At 35.3% G+C, this 19,362-nt stretch overlaps 1 protein-coding gene across 1 annotated transcript in view; it reads left to right on the forward strand.

Annotated features, from left to right (window-relative positions):
- EMB (embigin) overlaps nt 1-18,629 on the forward strand; it is a 53,592-nt gene extending 34,963 nt beyond the window's left edge. Inside the window, exons 7-11 of the mRNA XM_077896020.1 lie at nt 5,131-5,258; nt 7,802-8,081; nt 8,846-8,879; nt 11,619-11,673; nt 12,260-18,629. Coding sequence (XP_077752146.1) covers nt 5,131-5,258; nt 7,802-8,081; nt 8,846-8,879; nt 11,619-11,673; nt 12,260-12,277 — 515 coding nt within the window. The 3' untranslated portion in view covers nt 12,278-18,629. The remainder of the gene's footprint in view (nt 1-5,130; nt 5,259-7,801; nt 8,082-8,845; nt 8,880-11,618; nt 11,674-12,259) is intronic.
- Nucleotides 18,630-19,362: the final 733 nt, after the last annotated feature.

The following is a 19,362-nucleotide window of genomic DNA, read 5'->3' on the forward strand; positions in this document are numbered from 1 at the left end:
TAAATGTCCTTGAGCCAAAAATGACCCAGGCTGATTTTTTTCTAGTTCACAAATATGCAAATATAAATCTGTAACTTTACGACTCCATAGGGCTTTTACCATCACCAAATAAATCTTGGACTCCATCTTCTTAGACACTAGTTTGAATCAGCAATTTCACCATCTTCAAACGTGGATTCATCTGATCCCAAGACACTCACCTGCCCTGCCTTATCCAAAGTTTTAAAAGGTCAGCAGTACACATTAATTGCTGTCCTTCTTTGCATAAATATTTTCAACCATAAGTAGCAGCCCAGAACCAACTGTGACCTCTGGAGAGGTTCAGACAAACTAGGGTTTCCTGACCATGGTGCGTTTTATAATTTAGATCTACACTGCTGTTGTCAACCATATAAAGTATAGCAGAGTCATGGTTAATGTCCTCTTGGCCAATAGTTGAGGGGATAGTCAAGAAAGCAGAAGAGATGAAAAGAAAATAGAATTTTGATTTTGTTTCCCTCTGGCATCACTAGTCATGGCACAGTCCATAGTCTGTACCCTGATCTTAACATTTCATTGGGATAGTTTAATAGCATAATTGTATGTTACTCACCTAAACCTCAAAAAATACCCAACATTTTCTTGAAAAGCCCCTTTCAGCTGCCCATCATGATTTCTAGTCCTGTGCCTCTTAGAGGCTTACTGAAAAAAGTGTATTTTTTGCCATGTTTTCCCCCAAATATTGCCCCTTCTTCTACTTTTGATTCTTGGCCTATGGGTAGATTCCAGTATTTTGATCATATTTCAATACATATTTTCCTGATAAAGCATGACCTAATTAATTCCCAGAAAGAATCACACTGAGATTGAGAAGGAGGATGGTTATCTGGGATGGGAGATCAACAAGCTGGGAAAGCAGAAACTGCCCTTAACTAGTGGCCAATAAAGCTGGTTTCAGCGTCTGCCTTCAAAGCAGTGTTTGTTTTGAGGCAAGCCTAGCCTGGCTCGAGAAGTAACTATAACAGAGCTGCACTACTGAAAAACAATGTCAGATATGTACCTGTTGTACCTTTCCGCGTGGAACTCAAGACTGTGCTTCTGCTTCACCTGTGGTTTGGAAGGAACTTTGTGGCTTCAAAAAAGAATTCTTATTTTAGCCCAGCTTGACTCAGCTTAATTGGCTGATCTTCAGTTGAGGCCTTCCCTAAAGTAGGGTTTATCTTTCCAAGAGTTTCTGTGTCCTCAGACTTCATTTAACAACAATGCCACACCAGGTATTGGGCATATTGGAATGAAGTATGACTAAGAAGTGGTCTTGAACTGGTTGATCATAGTGTTCTGTCAGGAGGCCCTCAAATAACTTTGTCCTGACTTGGTTTAGTCATTCCTTTTCCCAACAAAATCTCAAGTAAGGAAAATACACAAAAAATGGGACACCAAAACAAAGTAACATTTTATTAGTGGCCAGTATTGGTCACAAACCTTGTTGGAATTCTTGGAAGGCTTTGCCATACAGAAGGCTTCTTTTTCTTCAATTAGGAAACTAACCTTAAGCCAAAGAAGAGCCATGTATTCCTTCACGGCCCAAGGTCAATTTGGTCTTTACTCCTCTAGACAGGAGAATAATATTCTTCTGAGTCTGGAAAAATATGCTGAGCATGAGGCTGAGTTATTTATACCTCCAGATTTATATCCCTAGAAAACAGGGCCAAATCAGTGCCCTGGACCATGACTAATCCAGGATAATCCTCCTCTCAAGGACTGGAAAACTGGAGGGCTGAATGAGAGGAGGGATTTTCTAGAGAGGTCACCAGGGACTTGAATCCATGGGCCACTGCCCAGCCTTTGTTGCCATCACCTCCAGTGTGTCTAGTGAGAAAACTGGATCTATTGTAAGAAAAACGAAACAGAATGAAATATTCAATGGTTCAGCCTAATTTAAACCTGTAACATTTTGATGCTGAAATTTACTGTCTTGTTTCTCCAAAACAAAATACACTTATGTTAATATCAGGACAGATGGTCAACCTATTCTCTTGGAGCCTAACGTTGTGTCCAATTTTCTTGTATTGGTTGTTTTCCTGCATTAGACTGCTATCTGGGTCCCCAATGAGCCCAGAGGAGGGAGCCATAGACGGAGGAAACTGGACAAAAGTAGTTTGGCTTAATAGGTAGAACACTTACATGAGATTGTGAGAGACACAATCTTTACTTTTATTTTTTAAATAAAAAAATAGGATAGCAATTATTCTTCTATTTAAAAAATTCACTCATAGGTTATGTCAAAGTGTTGCTTTATTCTGCTTTTTCCTTTTATAGCTGGTATGTAGTGAATGGGTCCGTTTTTATTCTTAGATTTTATGTAATATATAAAGTTAGTATTCCATGTGTTCTTTCTGCTCCACATACTATAGTCTGGAAACAAGATTTTCTTTTTAACTTTTTAACCAATTTAATTTCTTGTTATGATAAGGAGAAGTAATGAGGCACCATGATTTAAATTATTTTAATTTATACTGAAATTGTAATCCTTATACAAAATCTTATTCAACTGCTTTCACCAAGCACCTGAATGTGTTTCAAACAGTAGAATTTGTTTTACAGCTTCACTAAGTTGTTTAATAGATGTTATTAAAGGATGGATGGGTGCTGTCACCCACATCTCAAAGCTCCTGTTTCTTCACCCTTTTGGGCCTTGTCCCCTGTGAATTCATCCCCTTGTATTTTTCATCATTTTACTCGTTTAATCTCTCATATGGACTGGATGGTCTATAAAGGACTCAGTTTGGAGCCTTTCCCATGTTTTGGGGTGTTTTTATGCATTCCTACAGTTCTGAGATGTACTCAGATGAATTTCTAGTTCTCTTTTTTTTTAAGCTACGTCTTATTTCTTCTCTGTTCCACATGCCTAGCTGACCTAGAAATCATTCTTGCACATGATGATGATCTACCCCAGTAAGTTGGCTAATGACCACTATGTAATAAGGCCATGGGATTACAAATTGTGAGAAAGGTCAATTAAGAGAAGCAGTACCAGTACACGATAAAAATTTTGTGGTGTTTATTCTGCAGCAAACACTTTATGTATTATGATTTCCTATCTAATCCTTTCAACAACACGGTAGGATGGGTTATGACCTACCTAAGTCCTCAACATTACTAACACTGAAACTGTAATTTGAAGGTATGTATTTCCTGGACCCAAATAAATTCTTTGTCACATTATTATCACATTGTGCTGACTTCCTTCAAACACTTAATGACCTGACCTTTGAAATGGACACATATTAACCACATATTAACTAAATATTCCCGAGCCTGATGGTGACCAACAGAGAATGTGGGACACTAGTGGTCTCAGTCAAAAGGAATGCTCAGATTATCTTCTGACTGGGATGTCTTAAATGAACGTAGTCACATATACTCCCTCTGTCCTCTCTCAAGAGTGCCCTAGTGGTACCTGACTAGGTTTTCATAAAGTGTTAGTGGATGTTTTATAATTTCTGATTGGAGGTTCACATCTTTGGGTATGTAAAATTGTAGACCATTCAGTTTCATCAAAACATGTTTCCCTGGTTATGAAAAGTGTGAGAACAATTGACTTAAAGATTGCTCTATTATCTTTCTTATGAATTACTTGAAGCATTTATGCTGTCATGGGTGACATACCTTCCTCCTGTTGGCATCTCTTTTTTTTTTAATATATTTTTTAAGACTTTATTTATTCATAGAGATGCAGAGAGAGAGAGAGAGAGAGGCAGAGGCACAGGCAGAGGGAGAAGCAGGCTCCATGCAGAGAGCCCGACGTGGGACTCCATCCCAGGACTCCAGGATCATGCCCTGGGCTGCACGTGGCGCTAAACCGCTGCGCCACCGGGGCTGCCCCGGCATCTCTTTTTTATTCACACTGTCTCATTCAACATTCTGCTGGTCAGCAGTTATGATGAAGGAGAGGGTTTTTAGGTATAATTTAAACAATAAGGAAAAAAGAGGACTCCCCATACCTTTTTGTAACCTTAATCACCTAAGGACAGAACCTATAAAGAAATCCTATTCTCTAACCCTAGTTTACCACTTCTTTGGTAGTTATACAAGTCAGAATTTCTTTTTGAGTCATTACCAATGATTTCCCCCTTCCTCATCTTTCTGATTCAGACATTCAGCAAATGCCTAATTATCTTCGGGTAGTACAAAGCTAAGAGCACTTAGAAAATGTATTTAATCTAGAAATCTAACTTTAGTACTTAAAACTGGGTCTATTTCTACCCTAGCTTTCCCCAAAATAAAATATAAAAACAAGATTCCTAACAAGTGAATATCAAATAATATCTATAAAATTTATCAAAATAGCATTAAAAAATTAGACATGATTTTATACTTTCTATTGCCAAACAAAAAGAAAAACAAAACATAAAACCAAAAATCTGCTAAAATGAGTAAAAGAAAAAAAATAAAAGTCATCTTTATTGGTCAATCTATATCTCTAGTATAAGTGCACATTCCATAATAGTGATTCCATCTTGGAGCTGTTGGCTGTCTTGTTAATGCTTTTCTTATGTTCTTATGTTTTAATTTTTTTACCAAGTTATTCACATCCTTAAAATTTAATTTTTCTAAATTCAGTGCTCATTTTTATTCTGTTACTAATGGCATCTGCCTCGAACTGTCTTAGGAAATTTATCATACAAAACAATCAGAAGCAGAAGAAAAAATCATATATAGACACAACAAACTGGTGGTTGCCAGAGGGGTGAGGTGTGGTGGTGGAAATGAACAAAATGAGTAAAAGGGGGTGGGAAGTATAGGATTCTGTTTATGGAGTGGATAAGTCCGGGGGAAGAAAGGTACAGCATAGAGGATATAGTCTATGATATTGTAATAGTATTTCATGGCGGTAGATGGTACATACATATGTGGTAAGCATAGCATAACATGAACACTTGGTCTGATCACTATGTGTACACCTGAAACTAATGTAATACTATGTATCAACTATATTCTAATTAAAAAAATAGTTTTATGTTATATGTAACTAATATTATGTAAAAGATAATATTGATGAGAAAATGAAAGGAGAATTTATCTTCAACTTGAATACATTTCCCTATTCAAACTGTTTCAGTAACATATATTTCTCTAAATTTTTCTTAGTCCCTGAAGTTCAAGGGAAAAACAAACCATTGATCACTTATGTGGGGGATTCAGTTGTCTTGATATGTAAATGTCAACACTGTTCTTCTTTAAATTGGACCTGGTACAGTAATAATGGGAGTGCACAGGTAAGATCATATGTCTTTGATTTGAAGAAAATAAAGTGAAAGCTTTAATTTCATAAATAATAAGATTATTAACAGACTCAGAATTCCTAGGACTATGTCTTCATAAAGAAAGAGCAGTGGAATTGTCATTTCATGTTTTTAGCATATTACAATTTACACCTGAAGAGACTCTAAATGTTTTATTAACTGGTATTTCATTTTTTAAGATTTAATAACATTTAAATTTTTTAGAAGGAAGTTAGAATTCAATTTTAATTGATGAGTTTAGAAATAACCCTAACAAAAAGATTCTTTTTCTTATCATTCCATGAAAGTATCTAGGAAAAAAGGTAGTTTTCTTTTCCAGCTTCTGTCTCTGGAAACATTTGTGATAGAATGCAATACAGTGGTGCCATTTGAGAAAAGAATGAAAATTTGGTAACTTAAAACTGAGGGCCTGGGTTCTTTCAGTAAGTGTCATTGGCCTCTTTTGGCCTTCCAGAATTCTAAGGGAAGTCAAATACTTACATTCCTATAAAAAATTAATGGCTATTCAAAGAGCTGATAATAAGAAAAACATAGATATTCAGAAAAAAATTTCTTTCTTTCTTCCTCCCAAATGTTCTCTAATAGCAGGGAAATTTAGGGCGTTGTCCTAAATAGGGGATATCTATCTACTACTCTGATACTAATGAGCATTGAAATTAAAGTCCTGTAAAGGCAAGCTGTAATTCTAGAAAGGGCAGACAGTACAAGACAGTGCAGATCTTTTTTTTTTTTTTTTTTTTTTTTTAATTTATGATAGTCACACACAGAGAGAGAGAGAGAGGCAGAGACATAGGCAGAGGGAGAAGCAGGCTCCATGCACCGGGAGCCCGACATCGGATTCGATCCCGGGTCTCCAGGATCGCACCCTGAGCCAAAGGCAGGCGCCAAACCACTGCGCCACCCAGGGATCCCTTTTTTTTTTTTTTTTTAAGATTTTATTTATTTATTCATGAGAGAGAGACACAGAGACATGGGCAGAGGGAGAAGTAGGCTCCGTGCAGGGAGCCCCATGTGGGACTCAATCCCAGGACTCCAGGATCATGCCCTGAGCCGAAGGCAGATGCTTAACCACTGAGCCACGCAGGCATCCCAAGACAGTGCAAATCTGACAATGAAATACTAGGTTCCTTCTTAGACAGAATTGCTACCGCCACAGACTGTTGAAGGGAACCAGAAGAAGAACTTAAAAGGGAGAGTGACTGATTTTGTGATAACATTGGTTTAAGTTTTTAAAGAAAGCTCCAAATCACTTAGATTTAAACCATTAATATTTCTGCTTATCTTCTTACAGATGATTAGGAAAGGCAATCATTTTGTGTAGGTAAATATTAGAAAAAATGTATGTAAATCTATAAAGATAAATATCAGTTGTAGTACTTGAAATACATAGACTAGATTATTTATATGTGACACTACACAGAAAAAAACCCCCTAAAGCTAATTATATTAAACTTTTAGAATGTAGCCTGTGCTTCTCTCCATTTGCTGTAGTAATTTTCTCTTAATTTGGCCTTATACTTGGGTCATATTAGGCTCTGAGGGAAGTGTAGGGAAGAGGGTATAGGTCAAAACTTTAAGTCAAGTGTTTTATCAAAATGTAGACCAACCATCCCCATTGGAATCACCTGAGGTGCCTATTAAACATGCATTCCTTTGATTTATCAGCTCCGAGTTAGAGAGGGTACTTTGAAAAAGCAGCACAGGCAGTGCTGTGCATAGGGAGCCAGGTTGCTTTAATTTTGGGGAGCAAATAAACTCACAGACAGTTCTTCATCAGATAACCTCCAAGAATATTTTTATGCAGATTAGCATTTATTGAGCAGTGCAGTTGAGTGATAGCACAGTGCACATCAAATGGCATGAGAATAAGTTTTAATTTGAACGGATTAAATAAATCAACTCCAAACTAGCTTAGTATGGCCCTTGAGAGGCTGGGGAAAATCCAGTGAATCTCAGAAGCCAGCTTGTCTGAGAAAGAAATTCAGATATGAGAAGACAGGTGTGCAGACAACCACATATACCAGGCTCATGGGATTTTTACCATTTCCTCTACATCAGCTTCAAAAGCCTGAAGATTGCATCCTTATTTCCAGTCTGAGGAACTCCCAGGGTCAGGAGCAAGTGATCTTCCTTTACAGGCATGATCACACTTAGTAGTTTCATTAATTCATAAATTCAGTAGTTGATTTGATGTGCACCTGCTCTTGTAAAGGAGGAAGTACTTTGAAAGCTAGTTGGGGATCAGAATGAGAAACCCAGATGGCTGGGTTTTTCTGGATCTTTAATTCTAATATTTACCCACAACAACCTACACTATAGTTTCAAACACTGAGTGCTTAGCACTTAAAATACCCCTTCTCTTTGCTATCTTTGGGAGATGAAGCTCTTGGACTCTGATATGTAAACTTTTCATAAGCGTTAATATGCTTTATAGCTTTTGCTCAAAACTCAATCATTCAGAACATGTATCTTTTATGATTGTTATAGGAATGGGTTTTAATGTCTCCTTATATTAGGTTCCTATTGATGTTCAAATGAATGATAAGTATGAGATCAAGGGAACAAATGCCAATGAGACAAGGCTCAAGATAACGCATCTTTCAGAAGACAATAAGGGATCTTACTGGTGCCGTGCAGCTTTCCCCTTAGGCGAGAGCGAACAACGCGTTGAACTTGTTGTGCTGAGTTATTTGGTTCCCCTGAAACCATTTCTTGGAATAGCTGCTGAAGTTGTTATTGTAGTGGCTGTTATTCTGCTTTATGAAACACACACCCAAAAGAAAAAGAAGCTCACAGGTAGGATTTCTTTCTTTAGATAATGTTTGCATGATGACTTAATATAGTAGTGGCTTTAGATTTTTGGGGAAATATCTAATCTTTGTTAGTTGGAGGGGTATTTATGTAGTATTAATGGTGACAGCACTATGAACTTATATTGACGGTCTTTCTATTTCAACTTCCTAAAAAATTTGTTATAAAAAATGAGCTTTTTTTCCTTTTGCTTTGGTGTTACTGGTACCTAAACACCAGACAAGTGATAGGTGCTTTGGTACTAGAATATTAGAAGATTCTGTGATAGCTTAACATAAAAGATCTCAAAGACAGTCTTTCACTTAGGTAACTCACTTAGAATATATTTATCAAACATTCTGGAGTTCTCATCAAAGAGACATTGGTGAGTTTTCTATTTTTGTAGCATGTACTTGATAGATTCCGGGTTGAGAAAACAATGGTCCTCTAAGAAAATTTATCTTACGTTCTATATTCTTTTCTGATTTGTACTAAATTTTTAATAACTTAAAGAATTACAAATCAATCATTCTGATCTTGAAAATCCTAGATACTAGACTATGCTTGATCAACATTGCAAGTAAGGTCCAGAGAGCAGGGAAAGAGGAGGAAGTGATGGACATGCAGGCGTCTTATGTAGTACCGTCTCTCTTTTGTTCCAAAGAGGGAAAACCACGGGATGCATTCTTAACTTGGGGAAAGTTAAGTCAACATACATACTCCATAAGAATAATAAACCAATCTTAATAAAGTCCTCTTTTATTACACAGATGATGGGAAAGAATTTGAACAAATTGAACAGCTGTAAGTATTATTTTTTACGGATAAAGTTTCATTTGAGTAAAATACAGATAAATATGAAATGGAATAAAAAGTTTGCGGTTAAACTAGGTGTTTACCTCAAAGATACAAAGGTTATGATCCAAATGGGGAACTTGTACTCCAGTGTTTACAGCAGCAATGTCCATAATAACCAAACTATGGAAAGAGCCCAGATGTCCACTGACAGATGAATATATATATATATACACACACACAATGGAATATTACTCGGCCATCAGATAGGATGAAATTTTACCATTTCAATTGACATGGACAGAACTGGAGGGTATTATGCTGAGCAAAATAAGTTCAGTCAGAGAAAGATAATTATATGGTTTCACTCATGTGGAATATGTGAAACAGAACAGAGGATTATAGGGGAAGAAATCAGAATGGGAGACAAACTATGAAAGACTCTTAACACTAGGAAATAAACTGAGGGTTACTGGAAGGGAGAGGGGTAGGGGATGGGGTAACTGAGTGATGAGCATTAAGGAGAGCACATGATGTAATGAGCACTGGGTGTTATACACAACTGATGAATTACTAAAGTCTACATCTGAAACTAATGATGTACTTATGTTAGCTAATTGCATTTAAATTAAACAAAAGTTTGCAGTTAGGAAAAAAGTACAAGAGTATATTATGTGTGTGTTATTTTCTGTACACATCCATGTTGTGGAGAGGCAAGTGGAGTTTGCCTGCCTATATTAGTATCCCCCTTTTTCTTCTCTGTACTTCAATTTTGTCCACAACAATATATCAATATTTAATGATAGTATTTGCCATATTAGGCTTTTGGATTAAATGATATTCTGTCTGTAAAAATGCTTAGCATAGGCTTTGATGCACAGGGGTGTTCAATAACCATGAGGAAGTATTATTTGTGTAAAGCAGTATTTCTTAACCCTGGCTATATTTTTGGTCACTTAGGATGTTCCTTAAAAATGCAGTTGCTCAGACTTTACTGAATCTCCTGGATCAGAACCTCTGGGATTGGTGCCTGGGTTGTATTTCTTTAAAATGTCTATCACTGATTCTAAGTCCCTGTCATATTGAAAATCACTGGCCTAGAATTCTATTAGTTACTATTTCTGAAAGAACACATATTGTGCCCCACGTTCTCTTACAGTCCCTTTGTTTAGAGTGGAAAATGAAGAGGGCTGAGAAGAAAATTATCAGGATGTAATTTAGTTCAGTGAAGATGTGTGTGACTAGTTCTTCTAAGCCAGAGGACTGAGCATGGAGTCCAGTTATGGAGGTTCCCAAGACTGGAATTAAAGTCTGAGTAACACTGCCCAGGGATGGAGCAAGAAAATGAGATCAGATTAAATTTGCTGAAGGCAATGTAGGAAATGGAAGGCCTGAACAAATATAACCAACACAGAATGGCACTTGAAGTCTATCTTCCTCAGCCAGCACAAGTTCTGATGTGTGGTCTATAGCCATGGTTAAAGAGTAGAAGTAGGGTGGACAGCTGTCATTTAGATATTCGTAGACATAATTCAAATAGTTATTTTTACTCTGTTCATGTATGGCAGGTAAGATAAATCAACATCATATGAGCTCCTAAAGTAAGGGCATGAAAATTGTATCAGGAGTTCCCTAACCTCAGATAGGAAAAACAAAACGGTGTTATCTTAGCATAAACTCTTAATTATAGTTGGAAGGAAACTGCATCTCTTTCTGTCCAAGGAAACTTGGACATCTTGTTTGTAGTGCTATGAGTGTTTTATCTTTCTGGTTCTCTTTTACTGATGCCCATTCTTATTATTTTTTTTAAGATTTTATTTATGTATTCATTAGAGACAGAGAGAGAGAAAGGCAGAGACACAGGCAGAGGGAGAAGCAGGCTCTATGCAGGGAGCCTAATATGGGACTCAATCCTGGACCCCGGGATCATGACCTGAGCCAAAGGCAGGTGCTCAACCACTGAGCCACCCCAGTGTCCCCCAAATTTTGATTAAATTGAATTTATTACCTGCTGGTAATAGCTTAATGAGCTCAGGCCTGCCCATAACACCTAGAAGGGTATTCGTTATGCATCATTACCTAGCGTAGTCCTTCTTGTCTTATGACAAGCCCCCTTTTGTAGTATTGCACTGATGCACATTGGGTAGCCAAGAATCATATTTAACCTCTACTTCATGGGACACCTGGGTGGCTCAGTGGTTGAGCGTCTGCCTTTGGCTCAGGGCGTGATCCTGGAATCCTGGATCCTGGGATCAAGTCCTACATCGGGCTCCTTGCGGAGAGCCTGCTTCTCCCTCTGCTTGTGTTTCTGCCTCTCTCTATGTGTCTCTCATGAATAAATAAATAAAATTAAAAAAATAACCTCTAATTCATTGTAATAGACATGTCAGATTACAGCATGTGTATCTCACATGTTGGCTGAACTTCTGATTGGCTATTATCTTGCAAGCCTCACAACTACACACAAATTATAGCCATATATGCAAGTCCTTACTCATGTTGGCAGAGAAGCAGTTCTCCCTCTGCATAAAACAAACAACTTGGTTCAGTGCCATTTGTGGCAACAGCTCTTCTCTAAGCAACAGTATGAAAACAAAATCAACTTTATGAGTAAAACATTTTTTTAGGAAAAATGAATTGTTTCAATTGACCTTTTACATTTTAACCTGATGGCCATGATATAAATGATGTATTGACTTGATTTAATGCAGTGTAAATATCTTGTGATTTTCTTTCTTTTCTGTGCAGGAAATCAGACGATAGCAATGGTATAGAAAATAATGCCCCCAGGCACAGAAAAAATGTAAGTCACTTCTAAATGATATTCCAAATAAAAGGTAAAATTCAATATACATAGACTATTATTCCAGCTACATTTTCTAGTTTCATATAAGACCTAATCATTCAGTATGTGCTTGAATATGCTTGTTTACAATATTATAGGAGAAATTTTATAGTTATGCAAAAATAAATGACATCTTTTTTTCTGTCAGAGAACATGTAGCAACCAATCTAAAAGTAAATCTTTTGCATTGCCTATATATATGCACATATATATGTCACCACAGGCTAATTCCTGGTACTACTTTTCATGTAGTCTTATTTTTTTTCTCTCTTAGATTTTCTGGATTTTCCTTTTTTAATTCTCATATACTCCCATGTATTTAGCATTATAAAGAAATCCACATAAGCTTATTTTCTTTACTGATTAGAACCAAAATTTTCATAGTTCATCAACATTTTTTTCCTGAGTATTTAGAAAATACTGTTAGTTTTGGCAGTGGTTTGAATCATTCCTTTCTAGCACTTTTTGCTTTACTAAAGTGATAATAAGTTATAGAATAATTAGGACATACTAATTATATTTCATTTTGCTTTATTTAACTCAGGAATCTGTGAGCCAGTGAATGAAAAACATCATGTCAAGAGTCATGGGAAGATGTACAGTTTATACTTCAGCTTTGTTATGTTTCCTGTTAAGAATATCTGAGTTTTTATTTTTAAACAGATGAAAAGTTTATGCAAAATACTCAGCAGTAGCTTTGTAATGATATATGCTATCTCAGATTATATTTTCATTCTGTAAGTATTTTACATTAAATCAAGGTCGATTATATTAAATATGTTCTATGAGCTATAACCCAGGATAATTAATTTCATCTTGGTCATCAAGAGATGCACAGAAGACATACCAGCAAAACCAGTTAATACTACGCAGAACTAATGTCATTCAAGACCTGTTTATAACCAAAGAATTCTTTAAAGAGAAACTTTTGCCATTTGCCTTAAAAAGTTCTTTTCTCAATTATGCTTACTCTATGTAGAAATATTTTTAATAATTTTCATGTAATTGTCATCCTCCTGTCATATTGGAAGAAAACATCCTTACTAGGAAATGAATATTTTCTGCCTTTGCTATACAATCTCTACAAGAAAAACATACTACTTTTCCTCCACAAATATTGGTTTAAGGCAAGGAAATATAACTATATACTTGCCCCGAATCTTCCATCACCACAAAAGCATGTTTCCCAACCTTTGTTCTTCTCATCTCCACTGCTTTCACACACCAGGGAAAGGTGACTTTCAGTCTTCATGTAGAACATTCTTTAAATGTCATGGTTTTTGGATTTTTAAAGTTGTACCTGGTGTCGATGCTATAGGGCACAGGTCCATATAGTTATAATATAGCACTGCTACAGGGATGCTTCTGTGGTTGGTTCATAGTTTCTTGGTATCTCTGTCTTGACACCTGGTGTCCTGATACCTCTGGGTGGTTAAATATCTAAAAATGCATTATTAGTGCTTTATAGTCATGATTCCTTTCTTTGATATCCAGAAGTTCTAAATTACTTCTATGATGTTGCAAATGCCTTAGACTTTCCTTCAAAATTAGAATAGTTTCTATTGCATATATAACTGAAATATTTGACAAAATCATCATAACCAAATTAAATGAAATATGAATAGACATGAAACATTGTCAATGGCTTTGAGTAGACTATTAAAATCATACTACAGTATACTAGATTGGGTTGAGGACAACAATGTGAAGCCTGCTAGGTGTCCTTAGTGCTGGTGGGTCCAGTATAGCAGAGTTCAGAACAATCAGAAGCCAAGGGGGAAGAGTTGTTTGGGATGGTGGTAGGGAACACACAGTTCTTGGTGACAAGGAGATTAACATTTGGAGGAGTTCAATGATTTGGGGAAGAAATACTTTATAGAAATGTATACTAGGGGGGATCCCTGGGTGGCGCAGCGGTTTGGCGCCTGCCTTTGGCCCGGGGCGTGATCCTGGAGACCCGGGATCGAGTCCCACATCGGGCTCCCGGTGCATGGACCCTGCTTCTCCCTCTGCCTATGTCTCTGCCTCTCTCTCTCTCTCTCTCTGTGTGACTATCATAAATAAATAAAAAAATAATAATAAAAATAGAAATGTATACTAGGTACTGACTGAGAAAACAATAAAATTGTAGTAGTGAAAATTATAATTTATATGGCATCTTTCTCTGTGTTTAACATCTTAATGTTAAAAAATATTACTAATAGGAATAATACACATAAAGTGGTGACTTGGAAGCTGCCCATTATTTTATTGCAGCACTATTTTGTATGAAGCATGCTAACCATACATATATGCTTTCTTTTTTTTTTTCATATATGCTTTCTTAAAGTAGAATATATCCTTTAAGTAATGGCAGATTTCCTTTTATTCTTTGTATCAGAGCCATACACCATGATTTACACCATGGTTTAATTCATTATTTGATAACATTGTCTTGGATAGTATTTATATGATGGCAGACAACCAATTAGGTCACTTAATTAATATAAACAGCTTGAATCAGTGAAAAATTAGACTTGTTATTTGACTAAGTCCAATTCAAATGGTATACTTATGATTGGTATATATAAAACCAAAACCAATTTGTAGCTCATATGCAGTATCCTTCCATTTTGCCATACTACTTAGGCTAAGATATTTTCCAAGCAAGAGAAATTGCTGCCCCATGATAAAATAGTCCTAAATATCTGTATAGTAAATTGAATTCAAAGTGTCAATGCTTGCTATTTTTCCTAGCAAAGGCAATTCATTTCAGTAATTTTAAGCAGAAAAAGTATGCAGAAAATTAGAGTTTTGGCTTTTTAGATTCTCTCTGGAGAAACTTCTGGAAAATTATTTCAGACATTTAGGTTAAAAATGGAATGCTTCCATTAACTAACCTCACATGGAAGATAAATGGATTAACTCATAATAACCAATTGTAAATTGGCTGAAAATACTAAGTAAGCAGAAAAGCTGAAGTAGGAAACTGCTCCACGTTTACATATTAGGCACCTTGGGAAATTCTATTACTCTTTCTATCTAACAGGGTTTTGCAGAATAAGTATATTTAATGATGTCTTAAAATTCCCAGATACTTTCATATTAAGTTTATGCTCTAATGTAAATCTTCTCCCATTGTATATTTCTCTTTTTCCCTAGCATCTGGTTACTTATGTCAAAACCCCAGAACTCATGGTGATATTTTCTTCTCCTTTATTAAGTAACATAACATTAGTTATGAATCTCTGTTTCTTTGACCTTCTCAATGCTCATTAATCCACTTATTGCCTTCCCCACTCCACTCTCACAACTCCAACAGTGGCGGTCTTGATTTTCCTACCTCTGTCTCATCTTATATTAATCCATTTTTTTGTACAGCTGCCCAAGTCATCTTTTTAAACACAAATCTTGCTATGTTAACTTAATATAGAAGCTTCCATGCCAAGCCTCTGCAGGCTCACCTTTGCCGTTTCTTAATACTGCAGTTTTCCAAATTGCTAATCTATCTCTAATGTCTTGACTTAATCTTAACATATAGAGATTTAGTGTAGAATGCTATCCCCTTGTACTTCTCCCCGATTAACTCAAGTTTAGCTTTCAAAACTTTAATCTGACGTTACTTCCTGGTGGATCTCTCATACCCAGTGAGGTGTATACCATGTCATTTGTTCAAGTAACTCCACATTTCTTTGTGTTTTTTTACCCTGTATTATAAATATAAATTTGTCTCCTTCTTGGGTCTTGGACTTACCAAAGAGAGGGTACAATTAGGTCACGAAATGTGTGTTGAACAGATCATTGTATAAGTAAAAATCAAATTTCATTAATTTTTTGTTATTTTTAGAACAATCTAAATTGTGACATCAGAATTAAAATACACAGATGCCTGGGTGACTAAGTTGGTTGAGCAACTGACTCATGGTTTTGGCTCAGGTCATGATCTCAGGGTCATGACATCATGTCCCACGTTGGGCTCTTTACTCAGCCTGGAGTCTACTTGGGATTCTCTCTTTCTCCCTCTCCCCCTGCCCTGTTCTCTCTCTCTCTCTCTCTCTCTCTGAAATAATAAATATTTTAAAAAATTTTAAAAAATTAAAATGCAATATATTAACAGAGATAAAGCTTTATGAGTCAATACTTGTTTCAATTACTTTGAAAACTGCATAGTAATAGGATAAAATGTCCCATCAGATTTTAATAATGTATTAATATCTAGTAAGTAAATAAAGTTCCGATTCCTAAACTGTTATACAGAGTATGCCCCTTTTCAATTCCTGTTGTTCTTATTTTTCATGGATAGTTTGAATGTTAACCTTATTTTTATCTTTTATTTTAATAATATAATGTATTGACTTTAAATATAAAGGACTTTAGCAATTGTAGCCCTTTGCATGGTACTATAGAAAGTGGTTGGTATTTGTGCCCCCTCTACTAATTTCTCATTTCTCTTTCCCACTAATACCATATAGTACCTTAGAGTATCTCAGAATCCAATCAAAATTTCACCCTAAAAGAGACAAAAATTTTCAAAGAAAGTTTTCTTTGTTTAGTTTGACCACTGAAAGTTTGTCTTTAATCAAATTCATGAAAAGAAAAAAAATATAAGTTCTGCTCACTTATTCCTTAGGTCTTCATCTTTGAGGCATTTAAATAGATTAATACAAAGATTCATACTAAATATCTACTATGCTACCTTATAGAAAATGAATTTTCCTAATTGGAAAGGGCTATGCCATGAATTAGGGCCTTACTCCCTATTACCATTGTTCCTCTTCATAGGGGAGTAAGTTCAAGTATGTGTTCCAGTATTAATTAAAAGGCACGGTGACCTACTTACAGCATGCTCTGAATTAATTTTTTTAAAATTTTTATTTATTTATTCATGAGAGACACACACAGAGAGAGAGGCAGAGACACAGGCAGAGGGAGAAGCAGGCTCCATGCAGGGAGCCTGATGTGGGACTCCATCCCGGGGGTCTCTAGGATCACACCCTGGGCTGAAGGCGGCGCTAAACCACTGAGCCACCCGGGCTGCTCTCTGAATTAATATTTATTGGATGAATGAAAAATAGATGAATGACTCAATTATTTTGGAACTTAAATTATATATATTTACATGATATCTATTTTGAATCTGATTAATTGTGAACATATCCTATCTAGAGAAAAAGAAAACTGGAACTGCCTGTGTTCAGTTCTGTGATATTTAAGAATGTATTTGCACTGAATTTAGAAGGTCACTTACATGCCCAATTGAGTTCTTCATTGAGAATATATAATATCATTAAATAATAATAACTGACATTTGTCGAGTGCTTAGCATGTGACAGGCACTGTGCTAAATGCTTTGACATATGTTATCTCATTGAATTTCCACTTCATATCATCTTATGCTACAGGAACTATTAGCATCTGCTGTATTAGAGATGAGAAAAGCATAACTTAGATGAAGTATTTGGAACTGGGATTGAAACCCAGGGAGTCCTTCTCAGGAATCTAGGTTTAACAACCATGTTGAACAGCTTTAGTTTCTACTTACATGTATCTTAGAAAATAAAGCTATTATCTTTATTGAGCATCTTTTAACAAAATTTTTACTCTTTAGATGGTCAGTTAGATAAGATCCACAATCTTATCTTTAAGGCTTGTAATGACCTATGCAATGGCATACCTGTGTCCCTGCAGTGATGCTGGGGAATCATGACACTTTTGTTCATTTGGAGAGTCTTTCTTCTGCATCTCCCCACCCCCCACCATTTTACTTTTCAATAGCTAGTGTGACCGTTCACTTTATCATCCAAATACTTCAAATGAAAGAATGTCCTATGTATCATTTCACCAGGACAACAGACAGAAAACAGACCATTCGTTCACTTTTTTAGTCTGTAAGAAGGAGCTAACTACTTTATAGAGATTCTAGCCTAGGCATAGCAATAACATCTGTAGCAAGTTTGAATGATAAACAAAAATTCACTGTCAGGAAAAGAACTATCTTTAGAAAATGCCAGGTGAGTCTCACTATAGAGAAATGTCTAGAACGAGACAATTCAGTAAACTTGAAGATTTATCACTTTCCAAAAGTTATATGATTAAAATTTATTATCATTTGAAAGTATGATTCACAGTCCTAAGAGAAGATAGAAAAGAAAGTCAGGTTTTTGATAACCTGTGAAATGAACTGGACAATTCTTTGGACTTGCTTATCTTCATGATTAATGTGTCATAATAACACCCAGGTGATTCTCAATGAATCAAGAATGCCTGATTATGCTTTTACAATAAAATTTACTTACAAAACCAGTAAAGATCACTCATGAATAACGTTGTCAAAATTACTTTTAGTCACATGATTAACTTAACATCTATATTTCCTACTCTTTCATTTTCCAAAGGAGAAAATGGTAGAGCAATTTGTTCACAGTATTGGTATTGGTTGAAATCTATATATTATTTTGTTGTGTTATCTATTATGTTTAAGAACTTTTGTTCACAGAATTGATTTTGCTACTTATTTGTAATTTACTTCAAGAGTAGCACAAATGTTTGTTTTTCTAAGTTTTATTTGATAAATGAAAATTAGACTTATTGCATATGTAATGAACTATAATGTTATCTAATATTACAAAAATATCACAAAACATGATTACATTAACTGCTTTTGTATGTCTTAAGATAAAAATTTGGCCATACACTTTACTTTTTTAAAAAAAATCCAGGGCCATGGATTTATTATGACATATTTCCTAATTTAATATTTTATTTTTTTAACATATGTGTCTAAATTCTCATTAATGCTTCTCTGTATTATGTAAATAGCATGGAAATGTCTCTACTGGATTGTTTCAAAGAAACATTTTTGTTGAATATAACTCAAAGAATGTATCTAATATGCAATTAAATTTAATAAAATGTCCTTAGAATTAAAGATTTAAGTGACGATTAGAAAGTATATTTGAATTTTAAACTTTTAATAATGGCTTAAAGTGAATTTAAAGGCACTAAATAATAGAAAAAACTGATATCTCCTTTGATTATACTCATAGGAAATTCAAGTTTTATAAAACAATTCATCTTTCTCAAGAGAGCCCAATAAAAATGTGTTCCTGCAGCTGGTTATCTCTGGCTAGGGGTGGTAGGTGGGAGTACAGGGCTGAAGGGGAGTTGTTTAGTGGGTATAGAGTTTCAATCATACAAAGTGAAAAGTTCTAGAGATCTGTTTTACAACAATATGAATATACTCAATGCTACTGAACTGGACACTTAAAAATGGTTAAGATAGTAATACTCTTTATTTATGGTAATTTTTATTACAATTTTCTAAAAAAGAGTGATAGGATTGAAAAATAACCTGTAAATATTTTAGCATAAAAGTAAAATAAAATCTTTGGGACTTAGGGCTTGGTAGAAGAGTGTATATAGACATGACATAAAAAAAATCTATAGAAGAAAAAATTTCTACTTTATTAAAATGTAAAAGTTTTGCTCTGCAAAAAAACCCTCTTAAGAGGATAAAAGGACAAATTACACACCAGGAGAAAATATTTGCAAACCACGTATCTGACAGAGGTGTCATATTTAGAATATATAAAGAACTCTGAAAACGAAATAGAAACAAAACCAATCCAATTAGAAAATGTGCAAACAATACAAAGATATTTCAGCAAA

This window comes from Canis aureus, chromosome 4 (assembly GCF_053574225.1).
Source record: "Canis aureus isolate CA01 chromosome 4, VMU_Caureus_v.1.0, whole genome shotgun sequence".
NCBI lineage: Eukaryota > Metazoa > Chordata > Mammalia > Carnivora > Canidae > Canis > Canis aureus.